The 25,611-nt window shown below is 42.3% G+C and overlaps 1 protein-coding gene across 1 annotated transcript; it reads right to left on the bottom strand.

The window, feature by feature from the left end:
- Window positions 1-3,684: 3,684 nt before the first annotated feature.
- Window positions 3,685-25,340, bottom strand: spata6 (spermatogenesis associated 6). Its single transcript, XM_079505011.1, has 14 exons — window positions 24,909-25,340; window positions 23,742-23,879; window positions 22,584-22,632; window positions 22,413-22,454; window positions 22,169-22,293; window positions 21,598-21,678; window positions 16,212-16,381; window positions 15,721-15,910; window positions 12,997-13,114; window positions 12,690-12,730; window positions 11,307-11,458; window positions 8,011-8,101; window positions 5,489-5,553; window positions 3,685-4,759 (listed from the first exon to the last, which is right to left on the bottom strand). Exons 1-14 carry the CDS (start codon window positions 24,969-24,971, stop codon window positions 4,597-4,599), a joined length of 1,488 nt encoding a protein of 495 aa, XP_079361137.1. The 5' UTR covers window positions 24,972-25,340; the 3' UTR covers window positions 3,685-4,596.
- Window positions 25,341-25,611: the final 271 nt, after the last annotated feature.

Here is a 25,611-nt window from a genome sequence, read left to right as displayed (position 1 = left end):
ACCTATTTAGGTTCATCTTACGGTGGACATGTTTGCCTGAAAAGGAATCTTTGAAATGTTTCATAGTTTTAGAAATATAGTGCTTTCAAATTTGATACATTTATAATGGGGCTCAATGGCAGCTCTATGGCACGTCAAAAAGTCACTTTCACCTAGAAACTCCATTCACATTTTTTATAATTCAGCTTACTGTGGGCACACATGCTGGAACTTTTTACTTTGAAATGTTTTGTAGTTTCTGAGTTATTTACCTTAAACGCCCAATGCATTCTCAATGGCAATAGCACACATTTTGGCCTGCTATTAGTCCTACATACTTTCACCTAGAAACCCCATTTCAACCTATTTAGGTTCATCTTACGGTGGACATGTTTGCCTGAAAAGGAATCTTTGAAATGTTTCATAGTTTTAGAAATATAGTGCTTTCAAATTTGATACATTTATAATGGGGCTCAATGGCAGCTATGGCACGTCAAAAAGTCACTTCCACCTAGAAACTCCATTCACATTTTTTTATAATTCAGCTTACTGTAGGCACACATGCTGGAACTTTTTACTTTGAAATGTTTTGTAGTTTCTGAGTTATTTAACTTAAACGCCCAATGATTTTTCATCATTTTTGAGGATTTGAAAAAAAGACGAAAATCACTCGAGACAATGGACTATAGCCCATGGTCTCGGAGAGATTTTCGTCTTTTTCTCAAATCCTCGTTTTTCATCATTTTTGACCATGGGCTATAGCCCATCTCAGACGGCATACTATAGCACGCCGTTTTTCATCATTTTTGAGGATTTGAAAAAAAGACGAAAATCACTCGAGACCATGGACTATAGCCCATGGTCTCAGAGTGATTTTCGTCTTTTTCTCAAATCCTCGTTTTTCATCATTTTTGACCATGGGCTATAGACCATCTCAGACGGCATACTATAGCACGCCGTTTTTCATCATTTTTGAGGATTTGAAAAAAAGACAAAAATCACTCGAGACAATGGACTATAGCCCATGGTCTCGGAGTGATTTTCGTCTTTTTCTCAAATCCTCGTTTTTCATCATTTTTGACCATGGGCTTTAGCCCATCTCAGACGGCATACTATAGCACGCCGTTTTTCATCATTTTTGAGGATTTGAAAAAAAGACAAAAATCACTCGAGACAATGGATTATAGCCCATGGTCTCGGACGGTATACTATAGCATGCCGTTTTTCATCATTTTTGACCATGGGCTATAGCCCATCTCGGACGGCATACTATAGCACGCCACTTTTCATCATTTTTGAGGATTTGAAAAAAAGACGAAAATCACTCGAGACCATGGACTATAGCCCATGGTTTCGGAGTGATTTCCGTCATTTTCTCAAATCCTCGTTTTTCATAATTTTTGACCATGGGCTGTAATCTCAGATGGCATACTTTTTCGTCACGCTTTTTCGTCACGCTTTTTCGTCATGCTTTTCCGTCACACTTTTTCACCTAGAAACCCCATTCCAGCTTATTTAGGTTCATTTTACGGTGGACATGTTTGCCTGAAAAGGAATCTTTGAAATGTTTCATAGTTTTAGAAATATAGTGCTTTCAAATTTTAGACATTTATAATGGGGCTCAATGGCAGCTCTATGGCACGCCAAAAAGTCACTTTCACCTAGAAACTCCATTCACACTTTTTATAATTCAGCTTACTGTGGTCAGACATGCTGGAACTTTTTACTTTGAAATGTTTTGTAGTTTCTGAGTTATTTAACTTAAACGCCCAATGCATTCTCAATGGCAATAGCACAAATTTGGCATGCTATTAGTCCTACATACTTACACCTAGAAACCCCATTCCAACCTATTTAGGTTAATCTTACGGTGGACAAGTTTGCCTGAAAAGGAATCTTTGAAATGTTTCATAGTTTTAGAAATATATTGCTTTCAAATTTGATACATTTATAATGGGGCTCAATGGCAGCTCTATGGCACGTCAAAAAGTAACTTTCACCTAGAAACTCCATTCACACTTTTTATAATTCAGCTTACTGTGGGCACACATGCTGGAACTTTTTACTTTGAAATGTTTTGTAGTTTCTGAGTTATTTAACTTAAACGCCCAATGCATTCTCAATGGCAATAGCACAAACTTTGGCATGCTACTGCCTACTAGTCCTACATACTTACACCTAGAAACCCCATTCCAACCTATTTAGGTTCATCTTACGGTGGACAAGTTTGCCTGAAAAGGAATCTTTGAAATGTTTCATAGTTTTAGAAATATAGTGCTTTCAAATTTGATACATTTATAATGGGGCTCAATGGCAGCTCTATGGCACGTCAAAAAGTCACTTTCACCTAGAAACTCCATTCACACTTTTTATCATTCAGCTTACTGTGGGCACACATGCTGGAACTTTTTACTTTGAAATGTTTTGTATTTTCTAAGTTATTTTACCCAAATGCCCAATGCATTCTCAATGGCAATAGCACAAACTTTGGCATGCTACTAGTCCTACATACTTACACCTAGAAACCCATTCAAACCTATTTAGGTTCATCTTACAGTGGACAAGTTTGCCTGAAAAGGAATCTTTGAAATGATTCATAGTTTTAGAAATATAGTGCTCTAATTTGAGAAATGTATAATGGCGGGCTCAATGGCAGCTCTATGGCACGTCAAAAAGTCACTTTCACCAACTCCATTCACACTTTTTGAGTGGTGCAACCACTCCCTTACGGAGCTATGTGTGTGGGTCGCTGCATGCGTGGCTGGGTGGGTCTGAGCAGTGAGCACGCAAACAGCATGGTTGTTTTTCACCACCTGGGCGCAACCTAACACACACATAAACACACACGCACATATTAACTGTATATATGATGATTTTGGGTGTGCCAGTACAGTACAGTAGGCTACAGTACAGTAGGGTACAGTAGATGGACCCCCACACGGTAACTCTGTCATTTCTCAACCATTTTGGACTTGGTGCAGCTTGCCGGAACCGGCCCGGCCCCATGGGCACATTCCTGGGGGACTCCCCGGAGACCCCCACATGGTAACTCTCTCATTTCTCTACCGTTTCGGACGTGGGGCGGCTCGCCGGAACCGGGCCGGCACCCTGGCCGTGGTCCTGTGGGTCTGGAACTTCCGGGGACCCCCACACGGAGTTGCACCACTCACTTCACATGGGTGTGATTTTTTTATTTACTATAGTCCTACTAGACGTGGTGACAAACTGACATACAGCCTGGGCACACTTGAACTTCCATGTGCGGCCAAAGGAAGCTGTCTTTTGTGTAATTTCCGGGTTTTTAGACAGCTGGTGGATGGAAATAAAGCTCCACCCACGCGGCAGAATGCCGCTGGGGCAAGCTTTTCCGGGAATCTGGCCGACGCGGCAACCTGCCACGTTGGTGGAGCTTCTTTCCCATCCACCAGCTGTCTAAAAACCCGGAAATGACAGCTTCTTCTGTCCGTGCATGGAATCTTAGGTGTGCTCAGACCCATATTGAGCCTACAACACAGTATGGCAGCCGCCGCCCTATAGTACCCCCCTTGTACAAGATCTCTGACACATGTACAAGATCCCACGTGTATAGATCTCTGACATTTGATTTTGTGGTCAAATTTATTAATTTTGGCGTACATATGTTCAAAATTTCAAACCCGTTTCCGATGTTTTCAGTACATAAACAGGTTATGATGCAGGTAAAGCTATTCGGTACATGTCAGATGAGATCATGGCACTCATTTTGCTAATAGCAAATATTTGTCCTGTGTGTGTATTCAGTAAATCATTACAATCATCAAGTCATTACATCCACTGATAAACTGGACTGTTTATCCCATTAGTTTATCATTTATATTGAATTGATTGATTGAATACTTTAACAGATTTATACAAAATAATACTAAAAGGATAACACAGATAAGCTCTCAGAGCTTGTTTCTGTTAGGGTCCTGTGTATTCAATTCGAGTATTAAGTTAATGAAGTTAATACAAAATAATAGATCTGTGACAGTAGTGAAATATTTAGTTGCACTTTTAGTATGTTAGACTATTTAACCCAGGCCTGTTAATTGGCATATAGACACTACATATCTATATTTGCACGACACTGCATACTGTATCTGTTGCGCATACAGTAAGTAGCGAAAAGACGATCTACAAGTTCACAACGCCTCAAAATGTGATCACCTACAATGCCATGCCCAAAATAGGGACACAAAGTTTGAAGTGGTTACCCTATGTCTGTTTTAAGTATTTTATAAATACTTAACCAATTAAAAGTATTAACAAGAGCTTGTGACTAAATGCATTGCATCCATTGGAACACAGGTTCTTGTTTCAATTTCCTGAAAAGTAACAGTGTTGGATATACAAGGTTTCTGCCCGACAAGAAATTAAAATGGACGGAACCAGACAAATCATACCTGCTGCCATGGCTGTTAACTGGCACAATAGACACTACATGCTTTACAAAGTTACAATAGATGATGAACAGTCACCGGTCCACCCAGTTTCCTTCTGCAAAGTGGACAGCCACGTAAATGAATGCCTGGACTAGGAATTGTCTTTGTCCCTTTGCATTTGCAATGCATTACAATTCAATATACTGTGTAGATCTTAGTTGGAGCTAGAGGCCTTCCTGTACATGTCCTTGTAGATTTCTCCCAGACTGTCCTCAAACACAGCTCTATGGGGCTTGCTGCTGTAACGGGATGCCTGGGTGCTCCAGTAGGACCCGTTGTCCACTTGGACAGACGTCTCCCTCACACCACCTTTGGAGCTAAGACAAAAACAAAACAAACCCTTAATACAAGTGGTGGTACAGTGGCTAAAATAAAGCACTTGAAAAGCAGAGATTGTGAAGGTAATTGATTCAAATACACCGTTTGTAAGACCTTCACTTCACCTTCAAGTAATTACGATAGTTACATCATTGGTCTTCTATATTATACACATATGATCAAAATGTTGACAAGCAATAAAAGGAGTTTTTTCAGCATGTGCAGACTATTATTTTTTAATTATAACACATACAATTAACTGTCTCAGTGCCACAGGACGCCTTTGGACGCCTGCCCCTGTTTTAGTTTTTTTTTTATATTCTTTTTTTTTTTTATCCATATTTTGAAAATTGCTCTAATCTGCATGTCAGGTGATGACATGCACATTACATGCACAATAGAATTTCATTTTCTTTCTTTTATTTATAATGGGCTTCGGTGGCAACGAGGGCCAAAACTGGTGTTCACCAGGTGGCACTGAATTAACATTAGTGTGGGAAAGAAATATGAACTATTGGAAATGACTACCATCTTTTGTCTAGAATGAAATTGTATGTCAGTCCATTATTAGGTAAAGTTCCATTGTCAGTCCTAACCATGATTACACTGTATAGCCTATTAGTGCAGAAATGATTGGATGTGAGGCTATATAAAAGGAGGTAAATGAGAAGTCAGTAGAGAAATCTTCTCTACGGGTGGTCATCATGTTGAAAGGGACAGTATTTTACCTGGTGCAGTGGTCCAGGCTGTCACTAGAGATGTCACACCGATCCGCTGTACTTTTCTCCTGACCCTTATGTGAAACAACACACAAACACATCATACTGTTAGAGAGTACTAACAGATATTAACATATTAGTCCAAAGCATCACAGGCTGAGGCAACAAATGACAGAGACCACAGATAGGGTATTCTACAAGAACAACAAATCAAACCTCAAAACATTTAATTCAGGGAGGTGGATGAATCCAATTGGTCACTGAGTGATAAAGTGTGGTGGGGAACAGCCATGTTTTTGTCCATAGTGACGAGACAGGGAGAAGTGTTTGAGACAGACGTTGTGGCCAATGCCACTGCCCTCCCCACCAAAGTAATTAGAACTGAAGAACTGTTTCAAACAGTGTTCATTTGTGCTCCCAGGGCCCCATACATTCTTGCTAGTGATCCAGATATATTGTCTGGACAAAATTGAGGAGTATGAGTCACAGGTTTTTCTTTGGCAACAAATTCCGGATACACACCATGCTGCTGCTGTTGGGACATGACACTTTCCAAAAAGGTTTCTGTAGAAACGTGGCAAATGTGGCTTTAGTGTGCTGGATATAAAGAGCATGGGAGTTGGTGCTCAGGTCAGACAGCTGCTGCAGACAGTACAGGCAACCATAGCGATCACTATCACATAGACAGAGGCAAGTCATCACGTTACTCCCCAAGATAAAAGAGATAGAGACAAACAACTGCCATTACAGAGATGATAGAGATAACTTATCAAGGTTGATCAAGTGGAAGAGAGGAGAGGAAGAAATAATGGAGTCTCTCAAGGTGAGGGCATTTCCTCTACGCCATCCTTGGAATAAGTCAGTTCCAAGTTGCCAACCAAGCATGTACTTTCATGCTTGGTTCACACAGCATGATGTGACAGCATTCCGAATCAGTTAACTGGTGTTAAATAAAGGTTTTTCTTTATTTAACACCAGTTAAATAAATCTGGTGTTTAAATCACTGTTCCAGATTCACTTAAACATAGTACTTGTTTATCAACATTTAATGACAAGAACTTTATCATTTGATCAAAAGATAAAGTACAGTAGCTTTGGATACTGGTATACCAGTATAAATTCAAGAATTCGGGGTAACCACTTAAATCCTATTCTGAACCTGTCTTAAGTTAACACTTTCCCTGCGGAACACACTAAACGCGACTTTTGTTTTACATGTTTAATTAGCAGTTTTTTGATAAGACATACATGGTTTCCGTCGGACAACCTGGTGACGTCAAGCGTTTGGATCACGTTACCGGAATAAAAAACCCACTGACGCTCGATTCTCAGGTACAATAGCGACGGGGTGATTCTTCAAAGGTTAGTGAAAAATCACACCCGTGTGAACTGAGTGGTGCGAGGTCTTATTTTGGTCTGACGTAATGTCAGACGTAATGTCAGTGACCATAGTAACCATGCTCATTTCTTTTGGTACGAACACGGGTACACGGGTCTTTATCCACATGAAAAAAGCAAACACAGTACAGAGTCTCATATCTTTATATTTGTTGTGATCTACGCATTATTGTCTGTACAAAGAAGCCACAATAAGAAGAGTTAACACATTCAACTTGCAGGCCAAGAGCTGTTTTCATTCTATTTCATAGTGCATGCTCTGCACTAGAATGAAATATATCACCTCTGTCCTAACAACGTTTGTCCTTCATGTGCACTGACATACACACAAAATAGTTTGGATTGTCTGTATCAAAGCTATTTCAGTCCGAACCCTATGGGAGTCAATAATTGACTTAATTTCCTTTCAGACTTAACTCCCCCCAGTCTCTCCTGCTCTTTCATTCAGGATTAAAGATTTTCTTAATCTCTCTTTCTTTCTCTCAAATCTTTGCCTCAGCCTCTTGTAGCTGGTGGCTCCCAACTGTGGCACTTGGCTACCTTGTTGTCTGTCTTTGTGTTGGAGAGATGAGTCCTCAACAGCTGCAGCTTACATCTCCTTCCCACACACATGCACGCACGCACACATGCACAGATTGCACACATGCATCCATGCGCGAGCACACACACTATACTGCCTCTTTATTCCACAGCCGATTTCACACAGCTTTAGAGTAATTAGACAACGTTTCGCCATTCAGGATGTTTCAAGTGGCCCGGCAGACGGGTGGGTGTGGTGGTTTGGCGCTACTGTGCTTTTGAACACAAACCTCTGTCAATTCCCTGCTTTTTGAAGTGTACAGAGCCCCAGCAGGTACTTAGGAAGGTTTTGAATGTAAAGAGAAAACATGGTGAAGAGATGGTTTGAGTCACTGAATGAGAAAATCTTGAGGTTAAGATGTGTCTCATTCGTACTAAAATCCGCAATGCAGTGCATGCCACTTAAGTGTTTACTCCATTCCTGTCCATCGCTCTAAAATGAACTATGCACATTAAGTAGCAGTGTGACTGGTTTTGACTGCAAAATGCCTTTGTGATGCACTTCACGTCATTGGTCAGTATCTGCGTGGAACTGCAGGACAGGTGTTTCTTACTTGGTGTTTCTGGGGGGTTCTGTGGGTCTGCAGGATCCTCTGGACCCGGCTGTGGATCTGTTGGGAGGGACTGGACCAACTGGTTTGGAACCTGAGGGCAACACAAGTTACACAACAGAAAGAGAGACAGGGAGAAAACATTAGAAAACCTGTAAGAATCTCAAATGACCGATTCTATGCTCCTGTTTTATAAACCACTTAAATGATGCAGGCTTGAGGTGGAGAAAGTAATTACCATTGAACAATCTTACATGAATTCTCTAGTGCATGTGTAGTTCTACAAAGTTCACATGCATTGCTATCCTTCCCATGGTGATGATGTAAGTTATTTACAGGATGTCCACTAGTCTGTGCTGTGACCTAAGGAAAGCTGGGAGTGCCACGAGTCACGACCAAACTTAAAGTACAACTTGACACATTTTTATCCACTGCATTAAAAAAGTCAAACAAAACATGTAAGCAGTTTGGAACACAAGCGCTTACTTCAACTAAAATTGTTTTTAATTTTGGCCTTCTTGTATGCGAAATGGAGTGTGAAAACAAAAGCACAATAGCCTATGTGTTTGAACAAGAGGCAGAAACGTCCTTCATCAGCACAATATAAATGTATTCTGTCCGCAAGATGACCGCGGGCACTCATGAAATATAAGATGGCAATGAAAAACAGATAGAAGTAAAGAGTAATAAATTCCAGGATTGCCTCTCGTCCACGTCCATTTTGGTCAGAGTGGACGGATGCTGACTGACTGACTGACTGATGCCACAGCTTGGATGCAGTCGGGGGTTAGGGAAGCTTTTCATCCATAATCAGATAAATTCACTTCCTGCTTCACATAGTCAAAGACAAATCATCTGGCTACATGAATAGACTGAGACGTCAGGGGCATATGGGGCAAAAGTTGCTGTTGGCGTCTGTCATTTTCTTTTTCTATCCTAGAGTCACGGCGAGACGTGTCCCTCTCCCTGTCTGGGGGAATCTACTAGGGTCGCTCTAATCTTCCACCTCGCAACTCCTGTCGCGTTTCCAATTGAGAAAGAAGTATCATTAATTTCCTACAATTTACTTTCCACTTTAAAATTGTCTATTGATTTTAATGTTTACTTATGGACTGAGAAAAGGGGGGAACGGGCGGAGGCTGGGTAGAGCAAACAAACAAACAAAACAGAACATCGGTCCCATCGGTGTGTTCAACTTGCAGCTGCCGCGATCGATGACAAGGTCTCTCAGAATGTATTAAAGTGTGCGTCGGGTCAAATGCATCAGGGCTCAGACTGCAGCACAAATCAATACCATTTTCCTCTTTGTTTTCCCTTCTCTTTTCCCTCCTTTCTAAGTAATGAACAAACATGACAAGACATCAGCTCCCATAATTTGAGAGGTGGCTGGGAATTCATCGTGCCTGTCGAGTGTGATCAACATTAAAGATTAGAGGTGTATGCGTATGTGTACGCACAAGCACACCCACTCGACAGTGCACGGCTAGCACCGCATGATGACAGGGCCATATTTGTCAATATATAATTGGAAAATCATTGAGAAATAATGTTTTTTTTTTAACCACACAAATCCTTTGAGATCTTTTGAACAAACAAATGGTTTACCCAGGCAGATGAGGACAAATTCCAGGTGAATTCCACCCCCCCCCCCCCCCCCCCAAAAAAAGGTTTGTTTTTTGGCTTAGGCCTGAGTTTAGATGGAACATGAGGATTTCAAAGCTAGAACAAACTGTGATGCTCTTCTTCAGATGTTCACATCCATTGATGCGCTCAGGAGATCACAGATAGATTAAACGTGTTGATTTATACTTTACAGACATTGCCTTTTATCTAACCTGCATGGAGTGGAGACTACCTATACCTACACCACAGATCAGAAAAGACAGGAACTTTTGCTCCCGACTCCCGTTAAGTAAAATAAATAAATAATCTAAAAAGAAATCGAGAATGAAAGTAAGTTATGTGGAGTGAAGTCCAACTTTACACTCATTACTTACAGTATGAAAGATTATTGATTTTAGTGGAAATAATGTGGGTGCCGTGCCTAGCGGTTAAGGTGCATGCCACATCCACTCTGCACCACTCTGCACAACAATGATTAAACTTCAATTTAGTCGATTATGAAAAAAACTTATTTTTTTCAGTTCTATTCAGTTCATACATATAGTGAAAATAATATGTTTTTAAGCGATTCTTCATTACTCGTACTGAAGTACTTATGTTCAGTTTACCTTATTAGTAACATGAAAACCTATGGACAGATATATCTCAAAGTTAAACTACTTGACTGTCACTTCACTCAATGTTTTGGAAATGACTCAACTTTCTGGAACGGTAGTTTAACAGACTGTTCTAGACCAGCGATTCCCAACCTGTGGGCTGGGTGGCGCTGGTGGGCCGTGAGCATGTTGAAACCTGTGGGCTGGGTAGCGCTGGTGGGCCGTGAGCATGTTGAAACCTGTGGGCTGGGTAGCGCTGGTGGGCCGTGAGCATGTTGAAACCTGTGGGCTGGGTAGCGCTGGTGGGCCGTGAGCATGTTGAAACCTGTGGGCTGGGTAGCGCTGGTGGGCCGTGAGCATGTTGAAAGTGGGCCCCCAAATAGTTATTAAAATTAATTAATTCTTCCAAAACAGCCACAGTCTTTTCAGTGCAAATAAAGTAAGCAAGTAAACAACGGCTGTGTAAATTGCCGCACTTAACCGTTGGATCAGACTTGACCTAAATCTACGTCTAGCACTGTGGGAAAAAAACACTAAAAAAGCCACAGTATTCTTTCTTTTAAAAAAATAGTTAGTGTGGTTGCCCTAATGGGGCAACCAGACTATTGTTATTGTAAATCAGCGATACTTTGGCACGCTACTTGTCCCAAAGTTTTGGTAGCACGCACTTGAGCCATAATATGTCAAATCGACCGGCTTCATCGGGAATCGTGTGCTCGTATTTTGCTAAGAGATATGTTGTATAGTTTAATTGATATTCATTAATTAGTTCTCCCTTATAATGGGAAGATCGAAGACTAATTAAGGCTCCAATTCAAGTATTTTTTTCCTTGGAGACCGTAAGCGCCATATTTACAAGACTTGGGGGGAGGTTCATAATAATTATGAAAATTAATTGAAAAGGAATTAGTCGGCCTCATGGTGGCGCTATAACAGCCCACTTTGCATTTTTCCCTATAACTCTTGAACCTTAAGTCGTAAAATCAAAATGTCCTTTTCCATGGATTCCTTGGGTCATGACCATAGAGTAATAAAAGGATAGAGACTGAACCGGAGTGTTAGTTATCCCTGGTTCTTTACCGTTCCCTTAGAGAGAAGCTGCTGAGGATTGAACTGGACGTCCCAGGCGTGGACTGGGCCAAAGAAGTGTCTCTCACTAGGGTTCTAATAGGAGCTTTGTGCTTGGATGACTTCCCCGGAGATGACTGGGTCCTCATGGAGCCTCGCCCTGACTGGGAAAACAGGTTGAAACAACAATTAGAAGTGAAACATTTGGAGCTGTACTATATAATACAGTGGTCCTCAAAGGTTTTTGTTTTCAAGGACCCCCAGGTTGGTATGCATTTGGCCGCAGACCTCCATAACTCTGAGAGCGTGCAAATGGAACGTTACAGGTCCATTTGGATTGCACATTGCACATTCTGTGTCTGAGAGGGGTCTTAGAGGGTCCATTTACACACATTCAGAGTTACAGACCCGCAAGAGATCCACTTGGTTCCTAAATATCAATCATCTAATTGGGGAGCGGACTTTGAGAACACTATAAAGCCACCAAGTCTGAAGTCAAATGGTTATTAGCAAGTAAATAAATATGATCTATTTTTACCACATTGTAGCACCAGCGATCCAGTAGAACTAAAAGACAAGCCATTTTAAAATAAAATAGACGATCTACAAGCTCACAACGTGTTGCAGCACGACATGTCGTGAGCTTGGAGATCTGCTATTTACGGCACAATGCAAAGTATAAATCGGCATTACCACGCTATCAAGGCCTTCCAAAATACATATTAGTCGACTAAATCAACTACTTTCTGAGGACCCCCTTGAAAACGAGTTGCTGCATCTCAAGTGACTATCCTTTAAATTTCTAAATAAAATACAAAAATAAAATCTAGACACCCATAAAACATTTCACGTAACTAAAATCTGACTAAAACTAAATGGATTTTTCTTTTTCAAAAGACTAAAATATATTTAAGATTAAAACTTTTGCTGTCAAAATCAACACTGGTGTTAAGCAATGTCTTTCACAACAGTATAATAAATGTCTTTCTTGTTTGAAAATATTGTCTTTCAAATAATGATGTTCCTGCAAACAACTTTACTATCTAGCAACAGCCCGTCCACCTATTAGGTGCACCATGCTAGTTGAAAACAAACATTTAAGAGTTATTTGTAGCACCATGTGACCCTTTTCTCCTTGACAATATGTGCAAACACCATGCATTAATGGGGACCGCATGTAATTCCGACGGAGCATTAGTCGGACATGCGTCCGCATGGACTAGCGTCTGCTCCCGTGCTTGCGGTTATGGTTAGGTTAGGGGATGAGGTGCGTCATTGTATAAACTAGTTTTAAATGTACATGAAATATGCAGTAGGCTATAGATAGCACTTTAATACGTTTTGAGACAACAACATGACAAGAATGGCTCTTGACATTGAAATACTGTAACTCACTTTAGCTATTCTTGGTCTGTAAGTCCCCAGGAGAGAGGAATCTGGGGGAGACAAGAGGACAGACAAGAGAGAGATAGAGGCGCTGGAGAACTGTGAAGTGCAACAATTCTTTTTGCTTATAAAATATTCATTTTCTTGTACAAACTGGGCTGTGGAAGAAACTGCATTTTGCTGGAGTACATATTATATTGGCTGACCATGTGTGTATGCTTGGGAGATCTGTGTGTAGATCTGCGTGAGCGTGTGTGTGTGTCTGTGTGTGTGTGTGTGTGTGTGTGTGTGTGTGTGTGTGTCAGATAAGCCTTACCTGTGCATTCAGCTGTGACACCAGTGGAATGACTGTGACGCAGGCTACTGGTTTTAGGAGTGGATAGACGCTGTGAGGAAGGAGTCCCTGTCACAGAGACACTGCTGCAAAGAGACACCTGGTGGGGCAGGTAATCAATCAATCAATCAATCAATCAATCAATCAAAGTCAACACCAAAACACCCAATAATTAGATTAATCTATCAGGAAAAAATATTAATTCAAGAGACAAAATGGATGTTATATTCATCTTATTTAGCTTGCAATGACACGTATCTCATACAGTCCCTTCAGCCAGTTTGAGAAAGAATGACAGTAGTTGGACAGTCCCAGGATATGTGGTACGGTTGCCAACCGTCTCTTGAAATAAGGAATCGTCCCTAAAAGATGTGTCTCTCATTGAAATAATAAGGGAATCAATCAATGACACACAGCTTACAAGTTCAAATAGCTCACATGCATAATACAGGTTGTAACTTGTAATAACATACAAAAACTGTGCATGTATAGAGAGATTTTATCTTTTTCAGGGCCAGGGTGGGTGTCCCTTATTAGAATTTCAGGTATTGTAGTTGGCAACCCTAAATTATGTGGGCACCTCTTCACCTAAAGCCTGACGTACCACGTTGTGTGTCACGTCAACATGTTTTTATTTGGAAATATGTTATTGTTGTTTGGCCATTGTCTACCCATGGCACACAAACACAAGAGGCAAGGCTCTTGAACGCACTTTGAACACCGGGCCGAAATACTTAATTACTCCATTAAGTAACAATGTATTAATTGCAGCTCGACTCTTAATCACCAAGGTTGTGGCTAAGGGATCCCCCGAGGGAAACCAGAAGGGGGGGAGGGGGTGCTTAGACAAAGACATGCTCTATCGGCTGTATTCTATAGTAAGTGGGATCCATGTACAGGTATATCACATGGCAAACTACTCACACCTTTACGCAACCAGTTTGTTTAATAAGTGCATCATGGTGGATTGATTTGATAGTCATACGTCCAGATTTGATTCAATTTGAAGAGCACCATTAAGTAAAATAGAGCATCATATTATAGATCAGAGGTTCTCAATGTGTGGTCCAGGGACATCGAGGGTTCCTTTGGGGGGTTTCAAATGGACTCTCACAGGTATGGAACTCTGAGACAGTACAATTTCCATTTGTACACTCTCTGAGTTATGGGGGTCTTTGAAATAAAATTAAGTTTTAGAACCACTGCTGTAGATACATTTAATTTCAAGGCTATCCTTTGCTGTCATCGGATTCACATTCAAATGCAACATATTTTCAGCTTGCCAGTGAATGAAGAGTGAACACTTTCCAATTTCATCTGTGCAGTCACAGATTAAATAAATTAAACCCTATAGTTGACAGGAGCCCCCGAGGGTTCTATAATAGGCCCCCTCTTCTTTCCTCTACACTAAATCTTTGGCAACAATCCACAAGTCCCAACATGTTGAGTTTGCCACTGAACAGGGACGATGTGGTCAAGACAGATTTCTAATGTTGCTAGCGAGTCAGCCAGATATCCCCTGCATCCCCTTGATCCCCTGCAGTTTGCCTACCGAGCAAACAGGAGCACAGAAGTAGAACCATCGCCCATGTCCTGCACACAGCCCTTTCCCACCTGGAGGGAAGTTGCACCTACGTGAGAATGCTGTTATATATATAGCAACGCATTTAACACCATAATTCCCTCCAGGCTCGATGGCAAGCTCCGAGACCTGGGCTTGAACACATCACTGTGCAACTGGATTCAGAGCTTCCTGACGGACCGCCCCCAGACAGTGAAGAGTGGATGGTCGTACGTCCTACACACTAACTCTCAGCATAGGGGTGTGTCCTCAGCACTCTCCAGGCTGTACACCTACGACTGTGTGGCGACACAGAAGTCAAACCATGTGGTGAAGTTTGCTGACGACACGCCAGTGGTGGGTCTGATCTCCGGCGGCGACGGGTCGGCCTACAGTACAGGGAGGAGGTGGCCACCTTGGAGCAGTGGTGCACAGACAACCACCTCTGAACGGCAAAAAGACCAAGGAGACTGTGGTGGACTACAGGAAAAAGAAGGATGAGCTCCAACCATCAATGGCTCAGTGGTGGAAAGGGTGGACAACTGGACACTTTCAAATACCTGGGGGTGAACATTGAGAAGGACCTGACCTAGGACTGCCATGTCACTGCAGTCTTAAAACAGGCCCAACTGCGCCTGTATGGACACAATCAGAGACTTCTACAGAGGCACAATAGAGATCCTCGTGACGGGCAGCTTCACATCCTGGTACGGCATCTGCACGGACAGAAACCAAGGCGATGAGGAGGGTCGTCCGCACTGCAGAGAGGATCACCGTGTGTGAGCTGCCCAGTCTGGAGGACCTCTACACCCGGTGTGTGTGTGTGTGTGTGTGTGTGTATGTGTGTGTGTGTGTGTGTGTGTGTGTGTGTGTGTGTGTGTGTGTGTACATAGGTAAAAAGATCCAAGTTTAAAATTCTCTATCATTTACCAGAACAAGTGCAACAGCTTCGAGGAATCTTTAGGGACTAGGACTGTATAATACCGTTTGAAAATACAGGGGAATGCCCACAGCCAGGTTCCTTTCTAGGGACACACTCTTTGGCATATAGAGGCTCTCTTCGGATTTGAAAAAACTCATGCGTTTTAGAGTGTTATCGCTGTACAGCTCGGAAAAACGTCATTCAGAGCTAAACGTTTACCAACCAGGAATGGTGTCTGGCTCTCTGTCTCCTTCTTGAAAAGATGAGGCCCCAGCTGGAGATGTCTGAGTCTTTGCCTGGCGTCTTCTGACAGTTCACACATTCTGCGGTGGGTGTAGGGTGACAGCGCTCGTGTCCTGGAGGCTACTGTTGGCTGCTGGTAGCTAGAGTCCGTAGAAGACCCCGTCCTAGGGCTATGGACAAAATCAGAGAGTACGATATATATCCAAATACCTTCATATCGATATTGTGACAATAAAACCTACAAGCTCCTTGGTCGGCTAGGGTTTGTGTAGCTTGTAGGTTGGCAACTTTCGCAATTATGTTTATATATAATATACATATTTTAGATATATATAAGGTAGAAAAAACAACACTTGTCATATCACAATATTATATTATATTATATTATATTATGCAAAATCGATTATCGATTATCGATTATCTAGTCTCACATCACAGTATTGATATAATATTGATAAAGCCCAGCCCTACCACGACCATGTCTTTTTAGCCTCGGTATTAGTAAGAGTTTCCTTCCTGCTTTCCTGTGGACTACAGTTGCCATCATGCTCTCTGCTATGCTGTTGGCATGATGGTGGACATTTTTCTGAGCTCCGCCTGGGCAGGGATGGAGATGCCCTCACTGGAGAGAGACAGTCAGTCTGAAGAGAAAAGAAAAATGGACAAAAGGAAAAGAGAAAGAGCGTCAACAATGCTGGCATGAGACAACAAAATAACGTCATTTTCTTCCAGTTTGTCAGCATGATCTGACAACATATGCTCTGATTTAGGTTATTTGGGAGGCATACACAGAGACAATTATGCTGGACTGACATTGCCAGACCAATACACAAATGCAAATTAAATTAAATTTGAGCTGGCAGATTCACCTGGTTTCCAGGCAATATGCAGCTTTTAGTCTCAACGTCTAAAGTTTTCTGTAGACTGCAGATATGTCAACCATTAAGCCAATTATTGCTCTCAGCCTCTATACAGACTTGTTTTCTTTCGATGACACCATTAAACCATTAGCTAATTCATGCAGCATAAGTGTTAACAACAATAGGGCCCTCATGGCTAAGACCACCTCTGCAGAATAACTTCAATAACTCTAATGGCCACTAACATCATTGTCGGATGCAATATCCCGCTTCCTCCGGGCGGTGCTGGGCCAAGATAAATAAGTTAAGGAAAAATGTTAATTGTGTTTGATGGCCATCTCCAGTCTAATGAGATAAGAGGCATTACTTGGCTGTAAAACAAAGATTATCTAAATGCTAATTACAGACATCATGGAGCATTGAAACTCATTTTTTTTAAAGGAAGGGGATGATAAATAAATCCTGATTGAGGTTGCCATTTCAGAGTGTATTGATTTAATGGAATTAAACAAAGTCAGGTTTCCCCCTTTTTTCTCCGCCCTCCTCTGTGCTCACACTCTAGCCTCAAGCCTAGTTTATGCTTCATTGCATGATGGTGCTGCTCACTGAAAATGATAGATTTACAAGCTTACGACAAAACATCTAGGCTTCTCTGTCCTCTTTGTTCCGTCTTCCATCTGTTGTTCGTTTGCTGGTGGAGAGCCAGTGAAGGTCTGTCCCTCTTTCCTGTCCAAAGCTGAGTGATTAGCTTCTATGCAGCTGACGGTATTGTGAAATATGAGGGTCTGTCCTTGAGCCAATAAAGCACGAGCTACAAGTTGCTTATCAAACAAGAAAATGAAGCTTGCCTCGGAGACCATACAATACCACGAGAAATCTCTGTGGCAGGGCACCTGGCTGACATCATCCACTCCGCTGTCGCAGGATTATAAAGAACCCCAGCACAATCATCACAGTCAGTGCCTATTTTAACCATGTTAAAATGTCTAAATTCTGCCCAGACGCTTAGCTCAACCGTCTGGGCACCTAGGCTGCCAAGCCAGCCTGACGGCGTGCCGCGGGTTCGACTCCCGATCCCGACGGCCTTTGCCGCGTGTCTTCCCCCATCTCTCTCCCCATTTCCTGTCAGTCTACTTTCAACCTATCAATAAAGGCAGAAAAAAAAAAAAGAAAAAAAAATCCTGACAAACCTCACCCAATATGTGACCTGTAATACAAGAGAGTATAAGACCGGACCTACTGTAAGCCAATGTTAAGAAGGCATAGCATTGGTGTGGATGATGCCATCATCTACCTGCTCCACCTAGACAGGCTGAGCAAACTGAGTGGTCTAAAGCGTAATTCATAGTCTGGTTTTTACGGTGGTGAGGTGACCACCGAACTACAACATGACGTCACTGAGCCGCGGTGAAGAGCAAACCACCGCTCTCCCCAGCCCTTCTCTCTGTTTTTACTCACCACCGCTCCACGTTATTACAGCTCCGGTGGTCACCTCACCACCGAAAATCCAGACTATGAATAGGCCTTAACAGTGGAGCGAGAAGAGACGATGTGCACATGGTGGACACCTACAAGGTCCTAGGAGTACATGTGAACAATAAACGGTGCTGTACCGAGGCCCTATACAGGAAGAGACTGAGGAGGCTCATGATCCTTCAATGTTTGCAACAAACATTGAACATACCAGATTGTAGTAGCTAGCGTCTTCTTCGTTGCTGTGGTATGTTGGTGCGGGTGGGCGGTGACATCAGCACAAGGGACGCCAACAAACTAAACTTTGATGAGTAAAGGCTAACTCTGTAGTCGTACTGGACAATCTGGAGGTGGTAGCGGAGGAGGATTTTTGTTTGCTTGTTGTGATCCCCATTAGCTGTGCCCTGAAGCACAACTAGTCTTCCTGGCGGAGGAGGATGACAAGCTGGACGCTATCCTGAAGAACCCCTCTCACCCCCTCTATGATGAGCTGGCAAGGACCAGGAGCACGTTCAGCTACAGCCCTCCTCAGCACACCACAAAGTGCCTTGGCCAGTCCTTTGTGCCAGTAGCCATCAGGCACCCCAACTTGTACTGTGTGTTCCGTTCTTTGGGATTACTGACTCTTGCTTTGACTCTGGCACTGTCTGTTCTTTTGAATGACTGACTCCTGCATGGACTCTGGCACACTTCCACATGGACTACTAAGATGTACAGGTACATTGCCAAATGTTGACAGATGCCTGTTAAGAACCTTTGAGACTGTAATAATATTAATTTCATTCACATGTTCATTCACTGTTGATAGATGTATAGCAATAGATTTATATTCATTCATAAATTCACTGTACATTTATTGATAGATGTACATTATGTTCACTCATTCAGCGATCCAGTACCGATATCTAGGGCCAACAGCTCAGTATTTTAATTTAATAATTTCTTGGTTGACTCTTACCTGTACCTCTGCTGTGTTTCATTCTCACTGCCTGCTGCTATGACACCTGCATTTCCCTCCAGGGATCAATACAAACTTATTATCTTATAATCATTTCCTATCAAATTATGTTGATAGGAATAAAGAAGCAACATTTAAGAGAGAGAACAGTGGCGGATGGCCTTTAAAAAAAGGGTTTATTTTTTTACGAGAGGCACATGGACGGGGAAACACAGCAAGATTGACATGAGCGAAAGCATACTAGACAGATGTCTATGGAACAGGATACAGAGAAGATACAGAAAGGCAATTTAGAGGGGTGAGAGAAAAGCGGTATAGGGAAGATGAGTAGGAAAGAGTGACCAAGGAAAGAGAGAGAGAGAGATACTTTGTGAGAGATGGAATGTATATTTCCCACCATTACAGATATAGAGATTTCTGTAAGCAGGTGCTTTCATTCTGTGATCCATAATAAAACAGGACACTTGGGACGAATTGGCACGCCCATGTTGAAGCGCCATTAGGTCCGTGAGAATGGAGAAATTCAACAGTGTGACAGCCACGGCTGGGCCCTGATCCGCATGTCTCCCTAAGGGGCCAGGAGAACACATTGACAATTTGCCTTGGTGTCAATGACATCCCATTTAACCAAACAGCCTCTGCTTATGTTAGTGCACCTGGAAAATATATGGCTCTGCACCAACCCATATGCGATAGATCATAAGGTACTAACAGGACTGCCAAGCTGTTACAAGGATTGTCTTTCCTTTTATCCCCCCTCCAAAAACAAAACAATTGTTTCTTTTTTCGGTGGGCTGCAGCAAAAGGTACCTTACATTCTCTCAGAGAAAATAGACAGAGCTCTCCTGCCGTCCTCCACGTGCACGCACACACGCACCACACACGCACACACGCGCACACGCACACACACACACACACACACACACACACACACACACACACAACTGAGAAGATTATATTGAAGAGAATAGATGGAAGTGCCTTATACGCCATAAATTCTGGAGAGACTGGAGGAGAGAAATAAAGATAGAGGGCCAGATAGAGAGAGCGAGGGGAAAAAGAGAGAATGAAATCCACCTCCTTTGCGAGGTAAAATGGTGATTTTATGCAGCTGAGCACAGGTTGCCCTTTCAATGCAAAAAGGACACAAGAAGAGATGCAGGTGAGGGAAGGATGTGAATTTGAGTAACCAACTGCCTGACTGGATCTCCTTAACTGTATGAAGACCTTGCTACTATAGGGGTGCAAAAAGACAAACTAAGCCATCTGAATAGCCATCAAGAAAATGATTAATAATCAATGATTTAGTAAAATTATCTATTAATAATCTATCACAATTTTGAGCAACTTTTGGTTAAGTGGTTAATCTATTCAAAATTGCAAATAAACGCTTCTCGATTATCCAATTAATCGAAATAGTAATCGATGTCACTATGAATAATAATCACTATGAAAATAATTGGAAGCTGCAGCCCTACTTGCTACACAGCATTTCCTTTAACTCTGAGAGTACAGTCTCAGAGGTAAACAAAGGAACACTCAGGGTTTTTTGCTGTGTAGTAGCAGGAACAGTGCAAGGGCCCTGCTATCGGAACCACAGATCTGTCTCTCTGTAATTACATTCACAAGGAGAGAACAGATACCCTTGAAACACTACAGGGATAGATAGATGGCAGTAGCCATGGCAACAATAGAAGGTAGGTCTATATGGTGGAAACGGACTCAAATGATTGAGAGTGATGCTGCTCATCAGAATGATCTAGAACAGTGGTTCTTAACTTCTAAAACTTTGTTTTATTTCAAAGACCCCCCCAGTTTGGTATGCATTATTCCATGAACCCCCATAACTAAGAGAGTGTGCAAATGGAACCAAGTGGATTTGCACACTCTCTGAGTTACAGATCTCTAAGGGTCCATTTGGTTCCCTGGTACGTACACTCTGTGTTACAGAACTTTAAGGGTCCATTTCTGTGACGTCATGTATGTGGGGGCTGAGGGGCTTGCGCCCCTGTGAAGAATTTGTAACTCCTCTTTTGATCATCCATTACTACTGTTATGGTGCTGAAACATGGTGCTGAAACATGGTGCTGAAACAAGATGCTGAAACAAGTCATGAGTGAATCATTTGTTCGTTGTGAACTGAATTCGTACCACTGTGTTTATTACCAAACTGTAAATGAAAGTAACCAACAAAACCCCCCGTGACAATCATAAGTATAATATATAACTCTTCGTCTCTGGTCCATTTGGTCCCTAACTATCAATAACTTATCTGGGGACCCTGTGGAATCCCCTGGGGGCTTTCAGAACCACTGATCTAGAAACAAATATTACTGTTTGCTACATTGCAGTTATATGAGCACTCTCAACAACCTGTATAACTTACCACTAAAGGCTGCTACTCTAGTTCCTGTTTATAATATTGATTAAAAAAACGAAAGCAAAAATGTCTCAAAGATGAAGTGAATTAACGTATGTTTACCATGAGTACCTGTGCTTTTGTTTGGCTAGGAGTGTGTGCGTGTGAGTGCGTGTGTGCATGCTCTCTGATACGAGACACACTTACAGGTGAGACGGCCCCGCTGTCCTTTCCGCCACTCTCCTCAATGACAGAAGAGGTAAAAAACTCCACTTTGGGGGAGATTCCCTGGTGAAAGAGAGAATTAGGAACAAACATGCATTTACACAATGATGGAGACCAAAGCACACAAGCACACATAAACAACATGGCCAGGATGAGATTTACAACCGTAAATCGTCACTCTACGCCTGTGCAAGAACAACAAATTGGCACAAACAAGAAAGGCTTGAGTGATGTTTAAATTATCTGGCAGTGTGAATAGAGGCATCTAAATTGCTATCCAAGCCTTGAATACAAACACGAAAGCGCGACAAGTGTTCATAGATGTCTAAACGAGATTATTGTTGGGGCTTCAGGATGTGATGGAAAAGAAATCTGCAGGGACAGATGGACAGATGAGGCAGGAAGGAGAGAAAGAGAAATTGAGGGGGAAGGAGATATGGAGAGAGGTGTAGGCGAGAGGGGGAGAGGAAGAGTACGACTGAAGAAGTCAGTTGAACTCAGAGAATATGGACAGAAAAGACTGACGGAAATGAAGGGAACATTGGAAACCTACCGGGAAGGTAGGGGACCTCTTCATCAGCATTTCTCTCTCTAGAGCCCCATCTTTGGAACTGAGCCTGGGTCCAGGGTACAAGAAGTCTCTAGTGCACTCCTCCACTGTGGCCAGAATCTCGCCCACTGAAACCACACACGCACGCACGTACGTAAGCACGCACATAAAGATGAGCTCCTATTTTTGCACTGTTTTGACAAACTCAGAACAGAACATGCCCATATGGCATCATCCGAAAGCATACCTGGAGGTACCAGCTGAATCAGCTCAAAAGATGTAGTGTCAGCTAAGCGGAGAGAAAGCACAAACTTCCTGTAAGCTAATGATCAGTATCACAACTAATAGCCTATGAGCATAAAACAGCAGATGATTCGGGAATGAGCGATGAGGAATCAAACCTCAGGAGACGGCTTACCTTCGAGGAGTTCAGCCACATCACCAGGGTCAACTACGCCTGGAAAAGTCTGGTGAAGAATAACAGACAAGCACGGACCAATCAGCAGTTTCCTTTTGTGTACAGTATTACTGCAGTGATTCTCAAAGTGGCCAGGGGTCCTGGGCCACTTTTTTTTTACCACTTTTGGTACTTTAAGTACATTTTGAGAGCGATTTTGATTATTTCTTTTGGGTGTTCGTATTGTCTGAACACCACTTCGCTAGCTTGGGTGTGGAAGGTTTATTTCCAAGGGGCGGTTTGGTAAAAAGGTCTCACTTTGAATAGTGGGCTCTCTCATTAGTCACAAATGTGATTAGCAAAATGTAATTCAAACTGAGGAGTGCCAGAACAATCTCCCCAGGGATTCTTTGTTTTCCTGTGGCAGATTCGTGTGGTTTTCAGGCTAACTAACACTTCGCTCCCTCAACAGTAGCTGTTCTGTGGCCAGCACTATTTGTGCTGGCCAATTTGGGACACTATTTGTATACCTTGAAAGTGTTAATTTGGATTTGCGAAAATAAAAACAAAACATTATGGTGTGTGATGATGATTGTGGATGAAAGTGAACAGTGAAGCACTATTTCCCTAAAGGACACATGGTAAATGGTAGTTATTGAAATGGGAGAAATGATGACGTACACCTCCCAATTATATGAACTGTATGTTGAAGGCCTGTTGACAGTGTACATGTATTCATTCTCACATTCACTGTTGATAGTCTGTACATCAATCTGTTTTACTTTATTTATTCTTAGCAATCTTTGATTGTTGAATCTTACTCACTATCCCTATCCCCTGTGTTTCACTCTTACTGCTGTTGCTGCGATGACAGCTGGATTCCCCACTGGGGATAAAGAAAGGCTTATCTAAACCGTCGTCTCATCTCTGCTTTTTACCCTCTCTTCATAAAAAATATTGTCTGGAAACCTCATATATGACCAAAACTGTTACTTATCAGGATTCAAATTCAAAAACAGCACGTAGAAGGTGGGCTTGTGGTTCTGATGCTTTTGTGTGATGCTGCAGTATGATCAAGTATACCGCGTTAATTTACAACAACAAAAACAATGGAGATGAGAGTTTCTGCCTGACAACAGCGATGTATAATGAAGCCAACCCAGATAATGTCTTTCTCACCTTGATGAAGACCATTTTGTGATGAAAGCGCAGAGGGAATACCGGAGGCACACACCCAGTCTTTCTGTACTGGCCCATGATGCAGACACTGATGTAGAGGTCCTCCTGCTCATGTAGCACAACTCCTGGGCAGGTGATCTAGCACAAACAGTGATCTTCATAGGTGCTCATTCTTTGTATTGTGTTTACACTACAGTACAGTAGGCCTACATGTTTATTGACTGTGTGATTATGCACAGCTCATTGGAATTGTATTTGTATCCCACTAAGATCATTATTTATTTTATTATCATCTATTTATTATTATTACACTTTAATTTCCTTTCTAGGGAAGAAAGAGCACACAATGCAGCGCAGCAGCAGCTAACTATAATATGCGACGCCAAATACAACGGACGCTCGTCGTCCTTCACGAGCGTCATGGCGGAACCTCCCCCTGTTTTGAGCGCCTTGCTACATTTACAAAGTTAACGTGTACATAAACCTTCAGATTTAAAATATAAAGCGCTCACCCCGGGGTCACGGGTGTTAGAATTGCGTACGGGTGCGTATTAGAACCCGTGCATTCCGTATTCTTCAATAAAAAGCATTTGAATCCGGCCGGTGACCATTTTCTCAAAAAGTTATAATGTAACAGAGTGCAATGCACTTCTCAGCCGATAGAGGCGCGTAGTTGAAAGCAATATGGCGAAGAAACTGAGAAACTGGCCGGCGGTCGGATAAAAGTTATTTTATATAACACTACGGAATGCACGGGTGCTAATACCCGCCCGTGGAAAGTTCTAACATCCGTGGCCTCAGGGGTGAGCACTTTATACTTGAAATATGAACGTTGATGCATGTATACTACACGTTCACTTTTTAAGGCGCTCAAATCAGAGTCAAGTCGCGTCGTTTCAGGTCTCCCAAATAATACACAAAGTTTAAACACGTCTAAACAACCAAACTTCAGCCAGGATAACTGCAGCATCTTGCTCAATGCGTTATCTATTCGATAAGAACAGATTGCGATTATAAAGGGATGATGTATGATAAGAACATAAGGATTGGGGGATATGAAGGTATAGTTTAAGATGTACACAGCAGGCTACGGGATCAATGATCCCGGATCATATGTCAACAATCAAAACAAAACGAAACGAAACCTATTGTATTTCATGTACTTACAGCCTGTATATCCAAGTACACTGTACATTTCAGAGACTTCTGTGGCGGTGTCGTTCCACCCATTGCTAAACTTGGTTCGTTGTCGGGGTTGTCATCATAGACATATATACATAGACGCCCCTTCCGGCTCTGAGGCGTGTGTCACCATTGAAGGCACAATTTTCCCGACATTCCTTGCAAAGCATTAGCGGAAGCAAAGCGGAAGCTTACAAGCTTCCGCGTGCGTAACATAAGTCCCGGAAAAGACGCGCTGTGATTGGCCAGTAGTCACTTGAGTGACAGCGAGAGACATGGAGGAGTCACGTGAGTGACGTCACTCGGGCAGCGACGCAGTCGCCTTCAGCAAATGCCTTCAGCACTTCTAAATAAGAAAGCTGCGGAGAACTGTTGCTTTGTGTTCACTCTTTAATGTTTTCTGTTAGTAATCTAATCCCCCCTGGCTCTGATGTTGTATTGTTAATAACTTTGTTGTTTGTGTTTGTTTGTTTGTTTGTCTTGTTTTGTAATGTATATTGTCATGACTGTTATAAAGATTTGTTAAAAAAAAAAAAAAGCCTTCAGCACTGCACTTCCGCCTTCATTGGGATACACGTCCCTCCAATGAACTGCAGCGGCAAATGAGGCGTCTATGTATATATGTCTATGGTTGTCATGGCTGCCGTGACGCGACAGGAAGCAGACAGGAAGTCCCAGGCAGAGGATG

The sequence above is a fragment of the Electrona antarctica genome (genome assembly GCF_951216825.1).
Source record: "Electrona antarctica genome assembly, chromosome: 7".
In the NCBI taxonomy this organism is placed as follows: domain Eukaryota; kingdom Metazoa; phylum Chordata; class Actinopteri; order Myctophiformes; family Myctophidae; genus Electrona; species Electrona antarctica.
This window is presented reverse-complemented; position numbering and strand designations above follow the sequence as displayed.